The sequence below is a fragment of the Apium graveolens genome, chromosome 2 (genome assembly GCF_009905375.1).
Source record: "Apium graveolens cultivar Ventura chromosome 2, ASM990537v1, whole genome shotgun sequence".
NCBI lineage: Eukaryota > Viridiplantae > Streptophyta > Magnoliopsida > Apiales > Apiaceae > Apium > Apium graveolens.
Genome location: NC_133648.1, coordinates 1327866 through 1348386, shown reverse-complemented (window position 1 = coordinate 1348386; position 20521 = coordinate 1327866). Strand labels below are relative to the sequence as shown.

General features: G+C 35.4%; 3 protein-coding genes and 1 pseudogene across 3 annotated transcripts; 1 reads left to right on the top strand and 3 right to left on the bottom strand.

Annotated features, from left to right (window-relative positions):
* Positions 1-2594: 2594 nt before the first annotated feature.
* On the top strand, positions 2595-4534 carry LOC141706617 (uncharacterized). The gene has a single exon (XM_074509390.1). The coding sequence runs from the start codon at positions 2837-2839 to the stop codon at positions 4391-4393; it is 1557 nt and encodes a 518-aa protein (XP_074365491.1). The 5' UTR covers positions 2595-2836; the 3' UTR covers positions 4394-4534.
* A 455-nt stretch (positions 4535-4989) lies between these two features.
* Positions 4990-7752, bottom strand: LOC141706518 (receptor-like protein 7; annotated as a pseudogene).
* Positions 7753-8349: 597 nt separating this feature from the next.
* Positions 8350-12109, bottom strand: LOC141706618 (uncharacterized). Its single transcript, XM_074509391.1, has 6 exons — positions 11837-12109; positions 10486-10578; positions 9828-9906; positions 9575-9699; positions 8884-9027; positions 8350-8814 (listed from the first exon to the last, which is right to left on the bottom strand). Exons 1-6 carry the CDS (start codon positions 12017-12019, stop codon positions 8578-8580), a joined length of 861 nt encoding a protein of 286 aa, XP_074365492.1. The 5' UTR covers positions 12020-12109; the 3' UTR covers positions 8350-8577.
* A 1814-nt stretch (positions 12110-13923) lies between these two features.
* LOC141706616 (transcriptional regulator STERILE APETALA) lies at positions 13924-20301 on the bottom strand. The gene is made up of 3 exons (XM_074509389.1): positions 19989-20301; positions 15274-15814; positions 13924-15078 (listed from the first exon to the last, which is right to left on the bottom strand). The coding sequence occupies exons 1-3, from the start codon at positions 20196-20198 to the stop codon at positions 14498-14500; spliced, it is 1332 nt and encodes a 443-aa protein (XP_074365490.1). The 5' UTR covers positions 20199-20301; the 3' UTR covers positions 13924-14497.
* Between the last annotated feature and the right edge of the window lie 220 nt (positions 20302-20521).

The window sequence follows — 20521 nt, the reverse complement described above, 5'->3', positions numbered from 1 at the left end:
AGACTCAACTCGGTTCGTTTACGGCCCTAGCTAAATATTTTCTGTTGTCCTGGTGTGACAGAGAATCTAACGCTGTTCAAAACTAAGTGTTCCAAACTATATGCAAGAATAATACCAAGTGTTCCAAACTGAGGTCAGATTAAAAAAAACAATAATAAGATTGTAAGAAGGAACCTTAGGAAAGATTATTGGCCAGTGATTGTAGCTTGCAAATGATGATTCCTTAAGGTGCATACTCCAGCGATTTGTATTTCCTTAGCTTCTTCGAAAATGTATGTAAGCTAGTGAGATGTTTCGGTGACTGGAAGAAAACGAAGCCTGCGATACGAGGTCAAAGAAATGCAAGTACGAAGCCTGGAAGCAAATGAATTCATCAAGATCAGGTCTAAGACTTTCGTAGTCAAGATCATAGATCCACAGATTGAGAAGTTTGAGAAACTTCCAAGCATCTCAATTAATGGTATGTATGTTAGCTTCTGTAACTTGTTTATATTGGCTTTACTTTTAAAGTTCAGCTAATTTTTGGTAAAATTCTGGTCACGTACAAATGCTGATCAAGTTTATAAACCTCCAGTAAATTCGTAACTTCAAGTACCCTTTCAAGAAATAATTTAGAGTTCTACAAAAATAGAATCGTAATCATATTACGGTTTGAATAATTTTATTATTTTCTAGTGGTGACACCAAAATATAGTTTTTATAATATTCATATCATTTTATTTAAATGAAATTCTACTAACAAATTAAAAAATTCTAAATTAAAAATTTCAATTTAAACACATGGTCTATTTATTTGGTCGTGGTTTATATTTTCCGGAACCTATTTAGTTGAGCCTATTTTTGAACTTATTTATTTTAAAATATAATTAAAAATAGGATTCAAACCTATAAAAATAATAAAAAATCATGGCTTATAAAATTTTAAAAAATGAGTAAAAAACGGTTGGCTCGGTTGGTTAAAGAGGGGATAACACTATCTCTTGCTCACAGGTTCGAATCTCACGGTTTACCTTGGTTCACGTGGTTTGCAGGCTATTACATGAGCCCGTAGAGTTTACCCAACGCGCACCCGAAGGGTAGCGACTGTGGGTTATCTCCGATAAAAAAAATACATATAGAATTATAAGTCATATAGGAATAAAAAATGATAAAAATAATACACTTAGATTTATAACATGAATCATAAAAGATGAAACCAAAAGATGGTGGAATTAAAAAAAAAAGTGAAAAAAAAGTACCACTTAAAAATATGTTTCGTTTATTAAAAAAGAAAAACTGGTAAAAATAATGCATATAGAACTATAAGTCATGTAAGAATCAAAAGTGATAAAAATAATACATTTAAAACATTTAAAAATTTATGGGTTTGTTATAGGAAACAGGTTTTGCTAAGAAATGTAATATGCAGCTAGCAGCTTCCTTTACAGGGCATGTGTGTGCAAATGTTCTTTCTAATAATTTTTGTTGTTGTGTCTTAAATCGCATTATTTCACATTCAGCAAACTTACATAACTATCATCACTATGTGACAAATTCAGTAAATAAAATTGCATCTAGTAGCGGATCCAGAAAATTTCATATTAGGGGACATAAAATATTTGAACAAATATATTAACACCAAGATATAAAATTAAATGTACTGTTCAGTAATAAAAACATGGTTCACTATAACACCATAATGTGATCCCCATCTTGTATTAGCAGCTCGTTTTAGTGAAATTTCTTGATTTAAACCACGCACAATAGGAAGTTCACCACTATTAAGTTGTTCAACTATTTTTGCTAATCGATTCTCTCGAATAATATCTCTGCGTTTACAAGATCCCAACAATATTTGTCAAATTTGCATTACAACTAAAAAAAGATCCAAGTTTCTTGTGATTTTTTGCAACAGCCACAAGTGTAGTTGGTATGCGAAGCAGTGAACAAAGTGGGCTGATTTGTTTTCTGCTAGTAACAAACCTTTCAACAACACAGTCTTTTTTCTCCACAAAACGTAAAACCCCATCCATTGGTGTACCTGGACTTTGGTGGTGAGCTACCTTTTCATGATTTTTGGGTTATAATTTTGTGTTTGCCGGAAAATTAGACGCCACTTGTGTTCTTTATTTTTTGACTAAATAAGTGATTATTGGTTGGTATAAGTTTGTGTAATAATCTTGTAGGAGGAGTGTATTGGTTCATATATATTAAGTTTTATTAATTTTTGAATCAGTTTTGCTATTACTGGATTTTAAACTCGTCAGATTTTTTCATTAGAACTCGACGGAATTATCAAGAAGCACTTTGGTTGTAATTATTGTTACTAGATATAAATTGTTAAGTTTGTATAGAGTGATTTGGACTGAAAATTCATAGAAAATAGAACCGATTTGGCCGGAAAAATGATAGGTGACCGGAATAGTGCCGGTTTCTGGTGTACCCAGATTTCGGCATTATTTTCTTCTTTTTCCGGTTGTTTTAAGGGAAAGACATCAAACTTAACGAAATGAGATAGAATTGAATACAAAAATAACACTAGTGACAAAAAAATAAAAATATAAATTAGGTGATAGGTTTCGAAATAAATAAATAGTTAAGCTCTAAAAAAATTGATTTTCCCTAAATTTGAAGGGGTTTCAGCTTTTCTGCGGCGGCGTCTGAATGTCTGAACACACACTCTGAGCGCAGTTTCTGAGGTTTATCATCACTCTTTCATTGTATCATTACATTCACAAACTTTCATTTACTTGCTTACAACATGCCTGTATGTATGTATATTGATTAAAATTTTACATACAAGTATATATTTCATCATAATCAAATTCAACACATTTTCATTTCAAGAATCACAATTATGCATTTCCGTAGATTCTCAACTCTAATTAATCAAACTCCATTAACATCATCAACACAATTATTCACAAAAAACAAGAATTTTAATCCAAGCCCTTTACCTCATAGAACCATTCAAGACCCTAAAGGCCAAGATCTTGATTTTGTGAATGTAGCTTATAGTCATCTTATTCACTCTGATTGGCCTAAACTCGATAAATTAGCACCTGGGTTGTCTCTTTTTCGAGTGAAACACATTCTTTTAAAGCTCCGTAATGACCATTTCCTTTCGTTTAAGTTCTTTAAGTGGTTTGGGGTAAAGAACCCGTCTTTTCGTAATGTTGAAACCCTTTCGATGATTTTGCATATTTTGAGTAAGCACCGGAAGTTTAAGTCTGCGGAAGGTGTTTTGAGGGAGGTTCTTGATTCGGGTTCGGTTAATTTTGGTTCGGAGTTGTTTGAGGCGTTGGTTTATTCATATAGAGTTTGTGATTCTTCGCCAAGGGTTTTTGATTTGGTGTTTAAGACGTATGCTCATTTGAGGAAAATTAGGAATGCTACGGATGTTTTTTGTTGGATGAAGAATTATGGGTTTTTGCCGACTGTGGAGTCGTGTAATGCGTTGTTGAGCTCGTTGATTAAATTGAGTAGGGGGGATATTGCGGTGAGGTTTTATAAGGAAATGCAGAGGTCGAGGATTTCGTCGAATGTTTATACTTTTAATATGGTTGTTGCTGCTTATTGTAAATTAGGGAAATTGGAAAAGGCGGTTGCGGTATTTAAGGAGATGGAGAGCTTGGGGTTTAATCCTACTGTTGCTTCATATAATACGTTGATTGACGGATACTGTAAAAAGGAGCTTTTGAGCTCTGCCTTGAAGCTAAAGGATTTGATGGTGAGGAATGGTGTGCAACCAAGTGATATTACGTACAACACGCTTATTCATGGACTCTGCAAGGAAGGGAAATTACTTGAAGCAAATAAGGTTTTTAATGAGATGAGAGGAGTAAATGTGACCCCTACTACTGTTACCTACAATACTTTGATAACTGGATATTGTCAGGTAGGTAATAATGATATGGCGGGCCGTCTTTTTGAGGAGATGTCCAGAAATGAAATCAAAGCTGATATCTTGACGTACAATGCCTTGATTTTGGGGCTATGCAAGGAGGGGATGACTAAGAAAGCGGCATACCTAGTGAAGGAACTTGATAGGAAAAAATTGGTTCCAAACTCGTCAACCTTTTCTGCGTTAATTATAGGACAATGTGCACGAAAGGACTCTGAGCGTGCCTATCAATTGTATAAAAGCATGATAAGAAGCGGTTGTCATCCAAATGAATCTACGTTAAACATGTTGATGTCGGCATTATGCGGGAATGAGGATTATAATGGAGGGGTCCAAATTCTGAGGGAGATGCTAGACCGAGGTATTGCTCCTAATTCTATTACCTTAACTGTTCTTTATGAAGGGCTTAGGCTTGGTGGAAAAGATGAGTTGGTATTGAAGTTGTCCAAAGAGATAGATGATAAACATATTTTAGTAAAAGATTCAGAAAGGGTTGAAAAGAACATTTAGCCAAATTTTTAAAGTATGGAATGTCAAAATTACTTGTAAGATCTTATCAATCTCTCGAGCACGTAGGATTATCATTCTAGCTTTGATAATATGTAATTGATCTGATATTAACAAAGTGCCGCAACACAATTTCTTGTGATAGATGATCTTTGTAAATTTCTGGCATGAAACTGTTACCAAGATACTTATAGTTTAGTATATTATGAATTGAATATTCAAATCTTACGCTATGTAAATAACACGTTAGTTATAACAGGAATGATCTCCATTAATTAATGGCATAAACACTCAACAAAGTTCAACAACATAAAATTAACATATATATTTAAGTTAAGATAATGAACATGTGAAGGTATTTACATGATTTGATCATCATTATTTTAATTATTTTATGGAACTTGGACTTTAGCGCACAGCATTTACAAATAGGAATGATGTGATATAACTTTAAGACACAAACACCCCAACCAAAAAATATTAGAAGAAATGTAAGTGCATACAACCAAACATAAATAGAACAACAATTGTACAACTGTTCCCTGTAAAAGAAACTGCTTAACACATACTAAACCTTAAGGAAATAGCAAACCTTTTTCCTAAATCCGAATAGCCTGCCTCTTCCGCGTCCTCGATTTCTTTTGTGTCCTTCCAAATTTCTGAACAATCCTTCGAATCAGCCAGGGGTGTCTATCGGTTACGATGTCTCCCATTACATATCCAATAACAAGTCCACTTCCAAGTCCTACTAATATGAATAACCAATCAAATCCACTTGGGGACTTATTTTCATCAGAATCATCCTCGTTGTCATCAGGTAATGACTGCACAGTTCCACAATTCTTAGATAACGGGAATCCACAAAGTCCTGAGTTTTCCATGTAAGAATTGCTGTTAAATGTTTTGAACTGCGGGCCTTGGGGTATGTAACCACTTAGGAGGTTGTGAGACACATTGAAGTAAGAGAGAAAATTTAGTTGTGCTGCTAACTGTTCAGGGATGACTCCTGAGAGCTTGTTCTTTGAAAGGTCTAACGACTCAAGCTGTGTTAGATTCCCCAGTGATGGAGGAATTGGACCTGTGAGATCATTGTTTGAAAGGTCAAGCAACTGAAGCCACTCTAGGCTTCCAAAAGATTTTGGAATCTTCCCTGTAAAATTGTTTCTTGAGAGGTCAACAGCAGTGAAATTATTCAAAATGTGATTGTACTCCCTCCTTACACCTTTGTTTCTAAGAGTTATTGAGTTGCGATATGACTCGATCCACTGCACTTTCTGGGTTTCAAACTTTGAATCTGTGTATATGTATAATTCAGTATTTGGACTGGAAATTTTCATTGCATTCCACATCTGGATATATCCCACAGGCAAGTTACCAGATAACGAGTTGCAAGAGAGATCAATAATACGCACCATTGGGAACTGTCCAGGAATTATAGCACTTCCCATTGCACCATGGAACTTGTTGGAATTTAGAAGCAGAACTTGCAATCGCGGAAGAGACCCTAACCAAGCTGGTAAAGTTTGTTCTAAATGGTTATTTGAAAGATCCAAAATCTGAAGATTTTTGCAATTTAATAATGATTTCGGTACTTTTCCTATTAACTGGTTTTGACTCAAGTCCATCACCTTCAAGAAGCATTCTTTTGGGTATGTTAGAGGAATTGCACCAGAAAAGTTATTGTTTTGAAGATTAAGGGCTTCCAAGGAATTTGCAAGACACTGCGGAATTAGTCAACTCATGCTGTTATTCGACAAATCTAGTATTTTGAGAGACGAACTACCACAGATCATGGGTGTTATTTCTCCGCTCAGCCTGTTATTGGACACCGAGTACAATATAGTATTCAATGGTGGAATTGGGAGATTCCCTTCCAGCATGTTGTTACTTATGTTAACTACTGTTAAGCTCTTACCTGGAATAACAGTTGGATTATTTGCAATGGCTGTCAGGAAGTTACCAGAAAGGTCAATTGCTTCCATATGATCACTTACATTCCATATCCACTGTGGTATATTACCGTAAATGTTGTTTCCATTTAAGTAAAGAACCTGCAAATGATTCTGAAATTGCAGAAAATACGGGATCTCACTTAAGTTACAGGAATTTAGAAGTAGAAATTCGAGCTTTGGAAGAGTGAGGTTAAGGCTATGGTTGGTTAGTAAGGTTATCTTGTTAAAAGATAGACCAAGATGGGTAAGCTTTCTAAGGCCAAGGAAAATGTCAACCTCTACTGCACCAGTAAGGTTATTACCCTGAAGATAAAGAATTTTAAGGTCTTTGAGTTGAGAAAATGAACCTGGAATTGGACCTGTTAGTTCATTATCAAGCAAACGTATTAAAGTTAAGTGGGTCATGTTCATCAGCCACAGCGGGATTTTACCTGAGAAGTGATTATGTGCAAGACCAAGAGAAGTGAGTTGGGTTAGGTTTGAAAGAGATGTGGGTAGATCACCATGTATATTGGTATTATCAAGGTTCAAAACTGTTAATTTACTTAGCTTGTCTAGCCTAAAAAGTTCCACTGAGTTGGTGAAAGAATTGGAGGAGAGAGATAAACGAGTGAGTTGGGTCAAGTTACCAATTGAGGCCGGAATTGATCCTGAAAAATTGCATCCTCCAATTCGCAAGCTGGTCAGAGACTGCAGGTTTCCGATTGAGACTGGCAGGTTACCTGAGAAATTTGTGTAAAAAAGTTCTAGTCCCCTCAAGGAGCTTGTTTGGTTAAATTCTGGCAACAAACCATTGAGATTGTAATTTTTACTCACATTAAGAATAAGCAGGTCTGGTAAATGGAAGATCTCAAGTGGAAACTCACCGTAAAATCTGTTCTCGAATAGATCAAGGGAAGTCAATTCCGACAATCCCAGTAGCTCAAGTGGGATTTGGCCAGAAAAAGCGGATAAAGATAGGTTAAGACTAGATAAACTTGTAAGATTGATGATTTCAGGAGGTATTGTGGATTCACTGAAATTATTGTCAGCCAAGTTTAGGGTTTGAAGGTGAACAAGACTAAAGATGGTGCTATTGGAAGAAAGAGTGCCATCGAGTAAACTGCTGTTGAGGTGGAGACCAATGACATGACCTGTGTTACCATTGCATTCAACCCCATGCCATGAGCAGCAATCACTACTGCCTTTTCCTCTACCCTTCCAAGATTGAGTCTTTGGGTAAGCGGAGGAATCATAGGATGCAGACTTACTAAGAGAAACGCTTTGCTTAAAATGTAACAAAGCAGACCTCTCATGATCAAGGCACAATGTAGCAGTGGAGAGACTTGATGCATTTGCTGTAATTATTCCAACATGAAGAGAGTACTGAAGAAACAAGAACAAGGAAATTCTAAATATATATGGCGCCATAGTGTATATTTAAATCTCTCTTCTTTTGTTTCTCTGATAGTGTCCAAATTTAGAGTGGCGCGAATGAGTACATATATAGTAAGAAGCGCGAGTGCATCTACCAAGAAACACTGAGATTTTACAGACTACTTCCTCTCAGAAAGTCGCAGGATCTTGATATTTACACACAAGCAAGTCCAAAAGAGGGAGACTTGTTTGTATGGAACAGTCCATGTCTTACTAACTAGAATGCAACATTAGAGCCACTGTGTTAAAAATATACTTGGAAGTTGAATTTGATAACTATTTTGCTTGGCTAGAATTTCATTCAACAATAAAGGCTTCAAGCTGATATTGTGGAATTTTATTTGCTTTGAGAAAAGAGGTCACTTAAACTGTCACCATTAGTCTCCCTACCTTGAGGAATCTTTTAAGCTACAATTTCAACTACACTCCCTGCCTTTTGTCTTTGTTAAACTACAATTACAAATTTCATATAAAATATCAAATTAAAAAGCAGGGTTATATGAAATATCATATAATGTTACCGCTGACATTAGTCTAATACACTCTCTGCCTTCCAGAGATATCAGACCGAAATTAGGAGAACATCAACAATGAGATAAAAATAAAACTAACAAAACTGTCAATAACCAAATTAGGAGAGCGTCAACAATAAGATACATCGAACTAAAAGAGCTGTCAATTCTTACTCGATACACTGGTTTTTTACCGGTAACTATATATAAGTGAACTTGTCAATGATGCCATAAAGGGCTTACACAAGGGGTCATGTTTCAATATCAATTCTAAGAAAAGCGGCGAGAAAGGGAAGTTAAAATGGTTCTATTCCTCTTCATATGCTTCGGCAGCAGCTATCTCTGAATCTAACTTGTTCATCAGCTGCTCACTTACATATTTACCTACAGATACCATGTCAAGTATAACACTTTTATCCAAGCCTGCACTACCACGTTTTGTCAGTCCACAAAGATTTAATCGTCTATTAAAAGACATTGAAATGGCTGAATTCATATGGGATTCCTCCTCTGGAGTTGCATCCACAATATTATACCTCCCGACCTGCATGAGAATAGAAAGTCAGTTTCATACTATGTATATCTGATGAAGTTAAAAGTAAATTGAAGAAACCTTTGTTAAAGTGACAATGACTGGTACAGCAGAGGTGTCAAATTGCAAAAATTCTTCATCACTTATGTCAACTTCCGGCTGCTCATCAGAAGAGGCACCAGCAGCCACATTAACTTTCGGAATGCCTGTATTGCTCAGTGCAGCCTAAAAAGAAGAAAAAACAAGTGCAAGAATTTAAGTTTATTGACGAAAAGACCTAATAACTCTGAAAGTTGGAGAACATACAAATATTATAAATTCAATGTATAAAGTATCAACCGTAGGACATATCCAAGAATCTATCTTTTGGGGAGGTACTAAAACCTAGATTTCTTGGTCTTCAAATTTCACTCTAATTTATTATATCTTCTCTTTCTTTTGTAGGAATGATTCGCATGAATGACTAAAAACAGATTGATAATATAAATTTCTCTAGACAATACTTTGGATTCTTATTTTAAGTTTACACAATTCACAGTTGCATCCAAAAGTAAGTGGACAAACTTATACACAGCTAAAATAAATATCCTGAACTCCAACATAATATAATTGTAACCTAGCACTCCAAATAACACGGAACGAGCAAAAAAGCGGCTGATATGTTTTTATACAACTCTTGAGAACTGCCTACTATCTTGAAACACCATGGCAGAATATATGTTGGAGAATGGAGACTACAAAATACAAATAGTAATCTAGAATCTTAAAGTACCTTAATGGCAGCGCCTAAAGCATCCAACAAGTTGCCATCTGCACTAACGACTAAACCATCGATATAAAGGTCCCAACAGATTTTCCCTCCCACGATTGACAGAGAAGAAAGATCAATTCCAGCTCCTAAACCAATTCAATAAGTAGAACCCAAACAGAAATTTTTGTTAAAACTGTGATCTACTATTCTACCTGATAACTTTAAGAATTTTAGTAACTCGAAATTTAGTTTTATTAGATTTACAAATATCTACCTGCGCCACTTTTTCCACCCAGAAGACATATCTGAAGAGCACTTGAAAGTTCTGAAGACAATTCCTCACCCCCTCTGCCCTGCGTAAATGAGACATATTGGACATGCTTACTAGAATGTAGTGAAAACATTAGTAAGGAAAAATACCATGTTTGCAACAGTTAACTATTTACCCTGGGTTTTAGCCTAAAAATTATCCCTCACCCTTTCATGATTGAGGGTTCAAGCCTCCCTAGAGGCAAAATGGTGTGTAAGTCTTAACTATTAATTAGCAAAAAGAAAAATAGTGATCCAGTAATCATGAGAACATTTACAATAGTAGTTTTGAAATCGAGAATACTAACAAAATTTATTTGGCATTTAAACTAAATCCATGAGCAAAGAAATAGCAAAATATGTGAACTCAACAAAAAAGAATCACTGCCTTCCAACAACCAAACAACTACCAGCCTTTGTCCCATTCTTCACCACACACACACTATGAACAACAAAGAGTTTATATCTTTGTTTGAGTAGGTACCTAATCTAATTCATATAAAAAACACCATTTAAATTCGCTAATAGCTGACACATAATGCATTGCCTAAAAATAACAACATAAACACGCATGATAAATCTACCTCAAATATTGACAAGGTAAGATAAAGGTAAAAATAAACCTCAAATATTGGTGCAGCTGTTGGGCTACAATCTACGTTGATAAAAACCTTCCCTTTATCAGGTTGCAATGAACTCGGTCTCCCAAGCTCAGCCTGCAAAATCAAACATAACAATAATTACAAAATCGCCCAACAAACCACAATAATCCAATTATCACTAAGTTACAAACTTTATGCCATAACACTAGATATAACAACAATTGCACAACCCATTAATTTAATCATCATAAGATACAGTCTGTATACCTTAAAACTAGCTATAACAGCAATGACACAAAAACCCATCAAACCATTAATTTAATTATCACAAAGATTCAACTTTATACCATAGAACTAGCTATAACAACTACAGAATTAGAGAAAAACCCAACAACCCTATTAATCAAATTATCATAAAGATTCAATCTTTACAACTTAACACTAGCTAAAACAACAACTACATGAAAACCCAACAAGCCCATTAAACAAATTATCATAAAGATTCAATCTTTATACCTCAACACTAGCTATAACAACAATTTAACAACCCAGTAAGCCCAAAAAATCCAATCATCATAAAGTTGCAGTCTGTATATCTTAAGACTAGCTATAACAAGATTACAGAATAACCCAACAAGCCCATTAATCAAAATATCATAAAGATTCAATTGTTACACCTTAACACTAGCTAAAACAACAATTCACAAAAACCCAACAATCAAATTATCATAAAGATTTAATATTTACACCTTAACACTAGCTAAAACAACAATTACACAAAAACCCAACAAGCCCAACAATCAAATTATCACAAAGATTAATCTTTATACTTCAACACTAGCTAACAACAATTCACAAAAACCCAACAAGCCCGTTAATCAAATTATCATAAAGATTCAATCTTTATACCTCAACACTAGCTAAAACAACAATACACAAAAACCCAACAATCAAATTATCATAAAAAAATCAATCTTTACACCGTAAAACTAGCTAAAACAACAATTAAACAATAACACAACAAGCCAAACAACCAAAATATCATAAAGATTCAATCTTTATACCTTAACACTAGCTATAACAGCAATTTAACAACCACCCATCCATTCAATCATCATAAAGATTCCATCTTTACACCTTAACACTTGCTAAAACAACAATTACACAAAACCCAACGAGCCCATCAATCAAATTTACATAAAGATTCAATTTTTATACCTCAACACTAGCTAAAACAACAATTCACAAAAACCCAACAATCAAATCATCATAAATATTCAATCTTTACACCTCAACACTAGCTATAACAACAAAAACACAAATACCCAACAAATCCATTAATCAAATTAACATAAAGATTCAATGTTTATACCTTAACACTAGCAATAACTTCAGTCCCACCCATTCTAACTCTAGCAGAGCCATTTGCTTGAGGAATAACACCAGTTTGAACCTGAATAGGCCTGTAAACCAATCTTTTTCTGCCATCTGTACGTATATCTTGAGCTATTCCACCTTCTATGAAGTGTTTTTCACCAAGTGAAAGCCCTACCATTGTTTTTTTGTATGTATACGTGTGTGTATAGACACAGTTTAATTGATGTAAGAAACTTTTTGAATTGAATTTCAAGGTCGTTTTTTTATGATAAATGTCTTAACCTAGTTATTGTATTGGATATCTTTACTGTATATGGGCCAAACCCGAAATTTTGTTGGGCTAAATTTATGTGGTCTAATTATCTAATGGGCTTAGGTCTTAACCTAGATTTTTTATTTTTGAAGGGGGAGATTTGATTAAAAATAATAGTATATTTTATAATAATAAAAAAATATTTGCGGCTCTATTATATTATAAAATATTTTTCTTCACATACAGCTAAAATATACTTTTTATACTATTGACAATGGAAAGCTCAATATTATTTCTTTGACGTTTCATAAAAATATTACGGTTGTTTTTTTGTTACATTTGAGTTTGAGTTTGATTTTGATGGCATGCAAAGTCATACTTTTGCACAAGTTGCATAAAATTGTATCTTTACGGAAATGTATGTAATATCTCGTAATTTTTAGAATTAGATTAATAATTGAATAACAGAATAAAAAATATTAAAATTAGATAAAGATTAGGATATTAAAATTGAATTAGACTAATGGGTCTAAAATTTTGATCAGATTCTAATAGGGATAACTTGTAGGTTAAGGTATAGGGTTTTATATCGCTATAAATACACCATATTCGTATTTCTCGTTTTTAATATCAAAATTTGTAGGGATCCTTTCAGTATAAATCAGCAGTCTTGTAAAATTCGTAGAAAATTCATCGTACGTCAGAATTCGTTGATTCTGGACTTTTTGGAAAACTCTTTTCGTTCTCTACAACTTTCGTGGTTATGTTTTTTGAAGATAACGTCGTTTAGAGGGTCAAAAAGATAAATTCGGTTCTGGTCAGGTTTTGAGTTAAGGTTTCGATCGATCTTACTAGTGTTTTAAAAAATGTATGTTATGAGTTTATATTTGATTATCAAAACATGGACTAAGTGATGATATATTTGAAAATATTATGTGCTATAGTATACATTTATTGTATGTGTGGGGTCTCGACGATAATTTTGGATCTCTGATTTATGCCATGATTTGTGAAAATATCGAATAAGAACTTAGGACCGCAGTCACCGGATTGTAATGACAGTTTTCTGAAAATTTAGGACTGTTATCACCGGGTTGTAGTGGTCGTGGCATGAGTTATTGATTTTGAATTATTGTTGTTTATGTGGTATGTGTATTGTGTGTATCGAATAAGAATAAGAAATTGTATCGAAAGTGTTTGTTTCGTATATCATATCGTATTTTGTTATATCTGTCAATGTTACTTGGCCTACTAGTTGGATCAATTGGTTTTTTGCTGAGTTTCGCAGCTCATTCTTTTCATTTCAGGTTTCGTCTGAGATTTGAGTTGGATGATATTGGAGTTCGAGGACTTAGGATTGGAGTAGATTGAATTTTAAACTTCCGATTTTAGCTGCGCTTTTGTAATAATAGTCACTGTTGTAATAGAATTTCGTATTAGTAAATTTGTTTTGTATTAGTTTTGATTTAAAATTAATAATCCGAAAACGCGGGCTGTTATAATGCAGTTTTTCAATTTTGTAGCAACGCGGATTTGATCGATTTTTATGCAAATTTGGTTCAGTATCAATTAGGGCTGTAATTCGAGTCGAGCTGAGCAGCTCGAGCTCGTTTTGTAAGACTCGACCCGGCTCGAACTCTGGCAATAATTTTGTACCCGTTTATAAACTAGGCTTGGTTCGAATTACAACCCTAATTTCAGTTACGAATTCATTTTTCTCCTCATCCCTGGCAAAAACTAATTTTGTGCAATGGTGTCAAAAGGACAACAAGTGCGTGCATACTGCAAAGTGAAAGGAATCAAAGGAAAAAGAATGATGCATAGGGGAATGATTTAAAGCTAGCTCTTACATATTTATCCTAGTAACTGTCAAGTAAAATGCTGCAAGCACCATACAAAAAATGCATAAAACCAATTGCAGACATTGATAAAGCCCAGAAGAGTGATGAGGACCACAATCTCCTTCGAATATCACAACACCAGTGCAAGTAGAACGAAAAAAAGGCCTTTCTTCTACCTCCCCAATGTTAATGCTTAAGTAACAACATTTTTAACATGAGAATGCAAGTAAACATGTCATATGAGTAGTCATAGAAGGTACGCTTTTGCCTGAGGTCCGCCAATTTGGTCCCAGAACAGAACTCCAATCAACCTTCCGAGGTCCCCTCACCCTACGTCTCGCTATCATGTGTCTTATTTACTTGTCGATCAACCTGTGAAAGTGTATCTAAGGCCACGGCTTGGTAGTCTACAAATCCGGTCCTGTCAAGCGTAAATTACTTACCCCCTCCAATGTTGGACAGATCAGCTTACAAGATAAGTACTAACTAATGCATGCATAGCCTACAGTTATAGCACTACTTGCTACTAATTTCTGCATGCATTCTACATAATAATCCATAACTATTGCACTCCAAAGTCCCACAAGTGAATTGTGTTATCGGATGAACAAGCTACCAAGTATCTTTCATCTGCAACTAGAGCTGTCGCTTCTCCTATTCTCTCTACCAAACTATACAAATGTTCTCCATGTTCAATCTCCCATGCTCTAATAAGCCCCCCTACACACATTAATGCATACCCGCCATTCGTACACCCTAAAACTCCCCTTTGTGAAGCTCCGCGTACATCAAATCTACAGACCTCCTCCAAAGTACCCACACGTCTCACACTAGCTGATCCACGACGGTCCACGATGACAAACTCCTCATGTCTGGCATCAAAAGCGCCCACCATAAGCCCTCTAGGAAATTCTTCTTCTCCCAATACTATGACTTGGTCCCTCAAATCAAAAACAATGAATCTGAGGCTGGTACATGCCACAGCCAATTCCCGACTAGTTAATCTTACTCGGCCTATTAGCTCAGTCAATTCTGTCAGTAAATGCCAACCTCTTACCGCTTCATGATCTGTCAATGTTCCACCAATAAAAACTAGCTCTTCTGTCACACCATTCCACACATGAAAGGCACGACCAGGAACTCCTGAACAACATCAATAAGCAATTTAGCAATGTTGATATTAAAGCTTTAGAATATGAAACTTACTACTAAAATACATATTTTTCAACACAAGAATGCATGGCAGCTAGTGAACTAGGAGTTGTATGATTATAACTTTACATAATTAATCGAACTCAAAATTTAAATTTGCATCAATTATTTACTGTGTTCAAGCACCTGCATAGAGACCAACCCACCACTGGGTACATCCATTAAAGTCGACTAAAGCTCCATCATCGACTACCTTGCCCAAGTGAGCTCTACGAGGTGGTATGGCATTGTCTGTCATTGCCACGTGGATGTCACCATCGAGGGAAGCAAATACAATTTGTGTTTCAGTTAGAATGATTCCAGACACTGCAGGTGAAAAGTGTCCTAGGCGATCACGATTCTGGGGGCGAAAAGTGGATAAATAGAGCATGTTGGGGAGGTGGAACAGGCGAACCGTGCCATCAGAAAAGCCAGCTGCAAGATAGTAATCCGATATGGTGAGGCGACGACAGACTAAGTTCTCATTGTTGTTATTGTCATCTGCTGGGCTCAACTGTAGGGTGTTATATAAATATCTTCGAACGCGGAAATTACGTGCTAGGCGATGGTGGTACACATACTCCTCATACCATGTATTATGGCGGAGATTGTTACAATGCCAGATTCGGCGAGTGAGGTTTTGCCATAACAGATCAGAGTTTGACACTGCTCGCCAAGTAGAACATACCTGTACACAAACAAAAAAGTCCATTATTAAGTTTGAAAAAGACCTGTTACACTTGCAAATTGCAATTAACAGTAGTTAGTTAGAGCCAGGCATAAGCAAAAACTGCAACTCACATTCTAATCGACAAGAGCAAACTTGCTGATTTGCCAGCAAACACATAAGGTTTCGAGTTCATCAAATGTTGCGTTCAACATTTTCAATATATTAAATTAAATTATAACCTTGGGGACAATAACGCAATTTTTTGAGGTTCCTTCATTTCAATTTTTTCCCCTACTTCAAGGTTTGTGTTATATACTTTTATGATTTTTTTTACTTGTAATAAAAAATTTATGTTAAACTAGTCCACACATAAATAGTTACTGTCCCAAATTATATCTATTCGGGATTCTAAAAACCCTAATTTACAATCTCAAAGAAAAGGCTAGCTACTGCAGATTATAAACAAGACTAGTTAAACTGCAGACTATAAACAAGGCTAGTTAAACTAAACAAGTCTAGTTCCCATGATCAGAACATTGATCTAAACAAGAAAGTGCAGTTTCTTTAATTGCAATATTTTAATAGCACTTTATAGTTTATTTCAAGAACTCAAGAAGGATGGCCAACTGAGTAAAACTTGGTGGGTATCATATATAATGAAATAAATTAGAATAAACACTCTGTCTGGCATGCACCAGATTAGAGACAGTTAAGGAATAAGCAATGCACGCGATATATGTACAAAACTTATTATATATGCAAAGTAGGTTGTGGGTGGAGTGATGGCTCGAGTGACTAAAAATGTACAGAAGAGAGAGAGAGAGAGAGAGAGATTTAGGGGAGAGAGAGAGATTTAGGAGAGAGAGAGATTTAAGAGAGAGAGAGAGAGAGAGATTTAGGAGAGAGAGAGAGAGAGAGAGAGAGAGAGAGAGAGAGATGCAAGAATCAAGGAAGTCAGAAGGTAGTCTGAGGTCTACTAGGCATATATAGGATGTGATAGGGCTGTAGGAGATAAGAAGTAGTAATGGCTTAGGATTAGACTTGTCTTGAGGACCTGTAACATGCACACATTTATCTATACACATTTATTCAAAAGAGACAGCTACTTTTGCCTTCTTTTTAAACTCTTTATTTTACATGAGAATAAGACAGGCCACAGTTCCATTTCCTTTAACTTGTGTACTGCATTTTGTAACCACAAAAGAGACCAATGACTATATTATCATTGCATATTATACTATTATCTCTCTGTACTGGGATTTTCTGAAAACCATTTTTAGACATCCAACTAACATCACTTTTGTTAATTAAGCTTAAACAAGTACACACATTCACAACCCAACTGCTCATCCTCACAGACACACTTATAAGGAAATGTACCTATGAATGAACTTTCAGCACTGTGTTCTAACTTATTATATTGTATACAAAACTCATGCACTTGAAAGTAGTTGTAACAGTGTTTAATCTGCTAAAGAAGGACCAAGTAGTTAGGAAGTAACTGAAATGTGTTTATAACAAGGAGACCATATATTATACACATATAAATGCAAGACATTTATACTCTACCTTACTCTAGTTGTGGTCCAGATCATATCCCTATACTATTATATCTTCCTAAAGCTTATAAACATGAACATCTTTATAAAAACAAACACTCTCTTTCATTCCCAAGAAAGTATTTTCCCATTAAAAGGGGAGAGGAATCTTTACCATCTCCTTGACAATTTTATTCCTAACACCCTTGCTTTGGATAACTAAACATATTTTCGTGTTTGAGAACTCGAACTCTCGACCTCCCGTAAAAATTATATCATACAAAAAGGACTCCTTCTAAGTTTTTTTTTGCTAATTGATTATGCAAGCACACACACAATATGCACACATGCAACGAGTCGAACTCCTGACCTCTCGTAAGCATTACAAGACCTCAAACACTTGCACCAATACTTTGTTGTTACTATACAAGCAAGACTTCTGGAGCAGAACAGTGGTTAAAACAAATCAAGAGGAACAGGGAGTAGTAACAGTAGAATCTTCAACTAAATAACACTATTAAATTAGAAAGGCAGAAAGAATAGAAGAAATAAAGTAAAGAATCCTAAACTCTGCTAGAAGAGAGATAGAGAAGAGGGCCTTATCTATTGAAGTGACAAGAGAGGGGAAGGCGTGGGGGATTCTTAAAACAACCCAGCATTGGGGAGAGGGGGCTCCATGTGCTTTCTGGCTTGGTGCTACACAACAAGATGTTGGACTTGACCACCCATGTTGCCACTTTTCAATCATATTTTTAGAACATCCAACACTCATCATGCTTCTACTAAACACTTTTACTAACCACATTAACCAACATCTTATGATTATGGTAATATTGTCTATGGGCAACAGTATTCTATTTGGTCGGGGTCTCAAGTTCGACTACTCTCAAATTCGACTAAGTTGGTCTTTCGAAATGTTATCGTGTTTGCGGACAAAGAGCATCAATACTAAATTTTACGCGGGCATCAGTATCCTATTCGGTCGGGATCTCAAGTTCGACTAAGTTGGTCTTTCGAAATGTTATTGTGTTTCGACGAAGAGCATCAACACTAAATTTTACGCGTGTTACACATCCTAGAAAAATTCTTATTATGATGATAAAACTTCAAGAATAAATATGGTAGAAATAAAATTGATGGTGAGAAAGTATTAGTATAATTTAAAGAGAATTATAAAATTAGCTACTTGTGCTAAGTGGCTAAGCAGGCTGGATAGTGGAACAGATACCAAGTGTTCCTACAAAAAAAGTTTGACTATTGACTCAGATCAACATCATTTCAGTAACTTTTCAGCTACTTTAAAAGCCCTAATCAGAGAATTATAGAAATGTAAGAAGACTTGTTGTTTGACAGACTTAAGCACATATAACTATATGAATGATCTGCATCCCCCAGCTATATGATAATAATCCCTTTCTCTAATGTCCCTTTCAACATTTATCAAACTTTCAAATTTTTACATTTAACATGGAAGTACATTTTCCAATTTATCAATGCACACACTCACAGAGAGAGAGAGAGGCAGAGAGAGAGGGAGAGAGGGAGGCAGGGGGAGAGAGAGAGAGAGAGAGAGAGAGAGAGAGAGAGAGAGAGAGAGAGAGAGAGAGAGAGTCAACAAAGGGTAGTAGAAAATGATTTGTAGTGAAAAATACCAAAGGAATATGCAAAGAAAGGGAAAGGAGAAAGGAATTCAAAAAACCAAACAAGCCCTTTTTATGCTAAGTGTTAAAGAAAGGATACTACATATGGTAGTAGAGTATATTGGATCTAGTATCAAACCAAAAGCTGAAGAGGGTCCCATTTATATGTAGCTATTGTTCAAGTGATAACAAGAAAATAAGAGACCTACATTACATACTTGCCAAACAAAGTAAAGAAAAAACTTACAAATGTGAATTGAATCAGACAAACATGCACACACTGTTCCTTTGATCTTTGCAATCTCAGGCAAGTCCCATGTATGTCCCAAAAAATTACAGTAATTCACAAAACTCCAACTAAGACTTGAACGCTCGACCTCTGGTTATCAATGGAAGGGATATCCGATATCCGATATCGGATATCCCTTCCATTGATAAGCCAACACTCAACCCCTTGTTACAATTAAAAGTTACAGACCATAACACTCAATTGTTTCTTGAATTTCTTATATTGAACTTCTATGTCTAAAATCTACAAGTCAAATAAAAAAGCAGTTTAACTTTCTTCTACTTTTTCCTTAGATTGCTCAAAGTACATCTTCCACTTAACAATCAAACAGTACTGTTCAAACTTTAACCATAGGAATTATGTTTCCAATAGTACAAGATAATGCTTAAACAAGCAAGTATGTAAAAACAGTGATTTGGTCAAAGATTTTGAAGATCCTAAGTCATCATATAGTGGGATCCTCTAGCCAGCTACACATTCAATATACAAAAGATACAAACATATATAAACATAAAAATCAAAAGCTCAAAACATCAGTGTTTTTGTCTTACTATTCATTCATTCATTCATTCCCTCATTCTCCTTATGTCAGATACAGATTCGTATCATTTTAAACAAAATTCTCATGATCACATTGTTGTTCGATATACTGTTGTTCGATATACAGTATATCGAACAACAAGGTACTTAAATAATATATGAGATGAACAATGTCGCAAATGAACCTGGAAGATACTGGAGAGGACTTGAGCAGCAACGAGACGGCCTTGAGTCTCGGAAGCATCAAATGCAACATGAGTGGCAAGAGCTTCCACGAAAGGCTCAGGCCAAACTCTGTTGTCGTTCCGTCTTCGACGGGAGGAGGAAGGCGCATCATAGTCACCACCAGCACCACCACCACCACCATCTCCAGAAGATGAAGATAATGATGACATTCTTGAATGAGAAGAATGTAGCAGCAAAATATAACTGGGAGAGAATGGGAGAGAATGAGAGAGGAGAGAGAGGGGGCCACTAGGGAGACAGAGAGAGAGAGAGAGGGAGAGAGAGAGAGAGAGGTATTCTGAGAAACAAAATATAGGAAGTTTGTACAAGTACGTGAGTATTTATTTGTTTGTGTATGCATTTGCATACCACCAATGAGGAAAATAATATTTTATTGTTGGAATACGTAATATTTTATTGTTGTTTATAGGATGGGGTTTAGTGAGGTTTCGCAACTCTGCAACGACGGCTGAGGGTGGTGGAACTGAGCTGT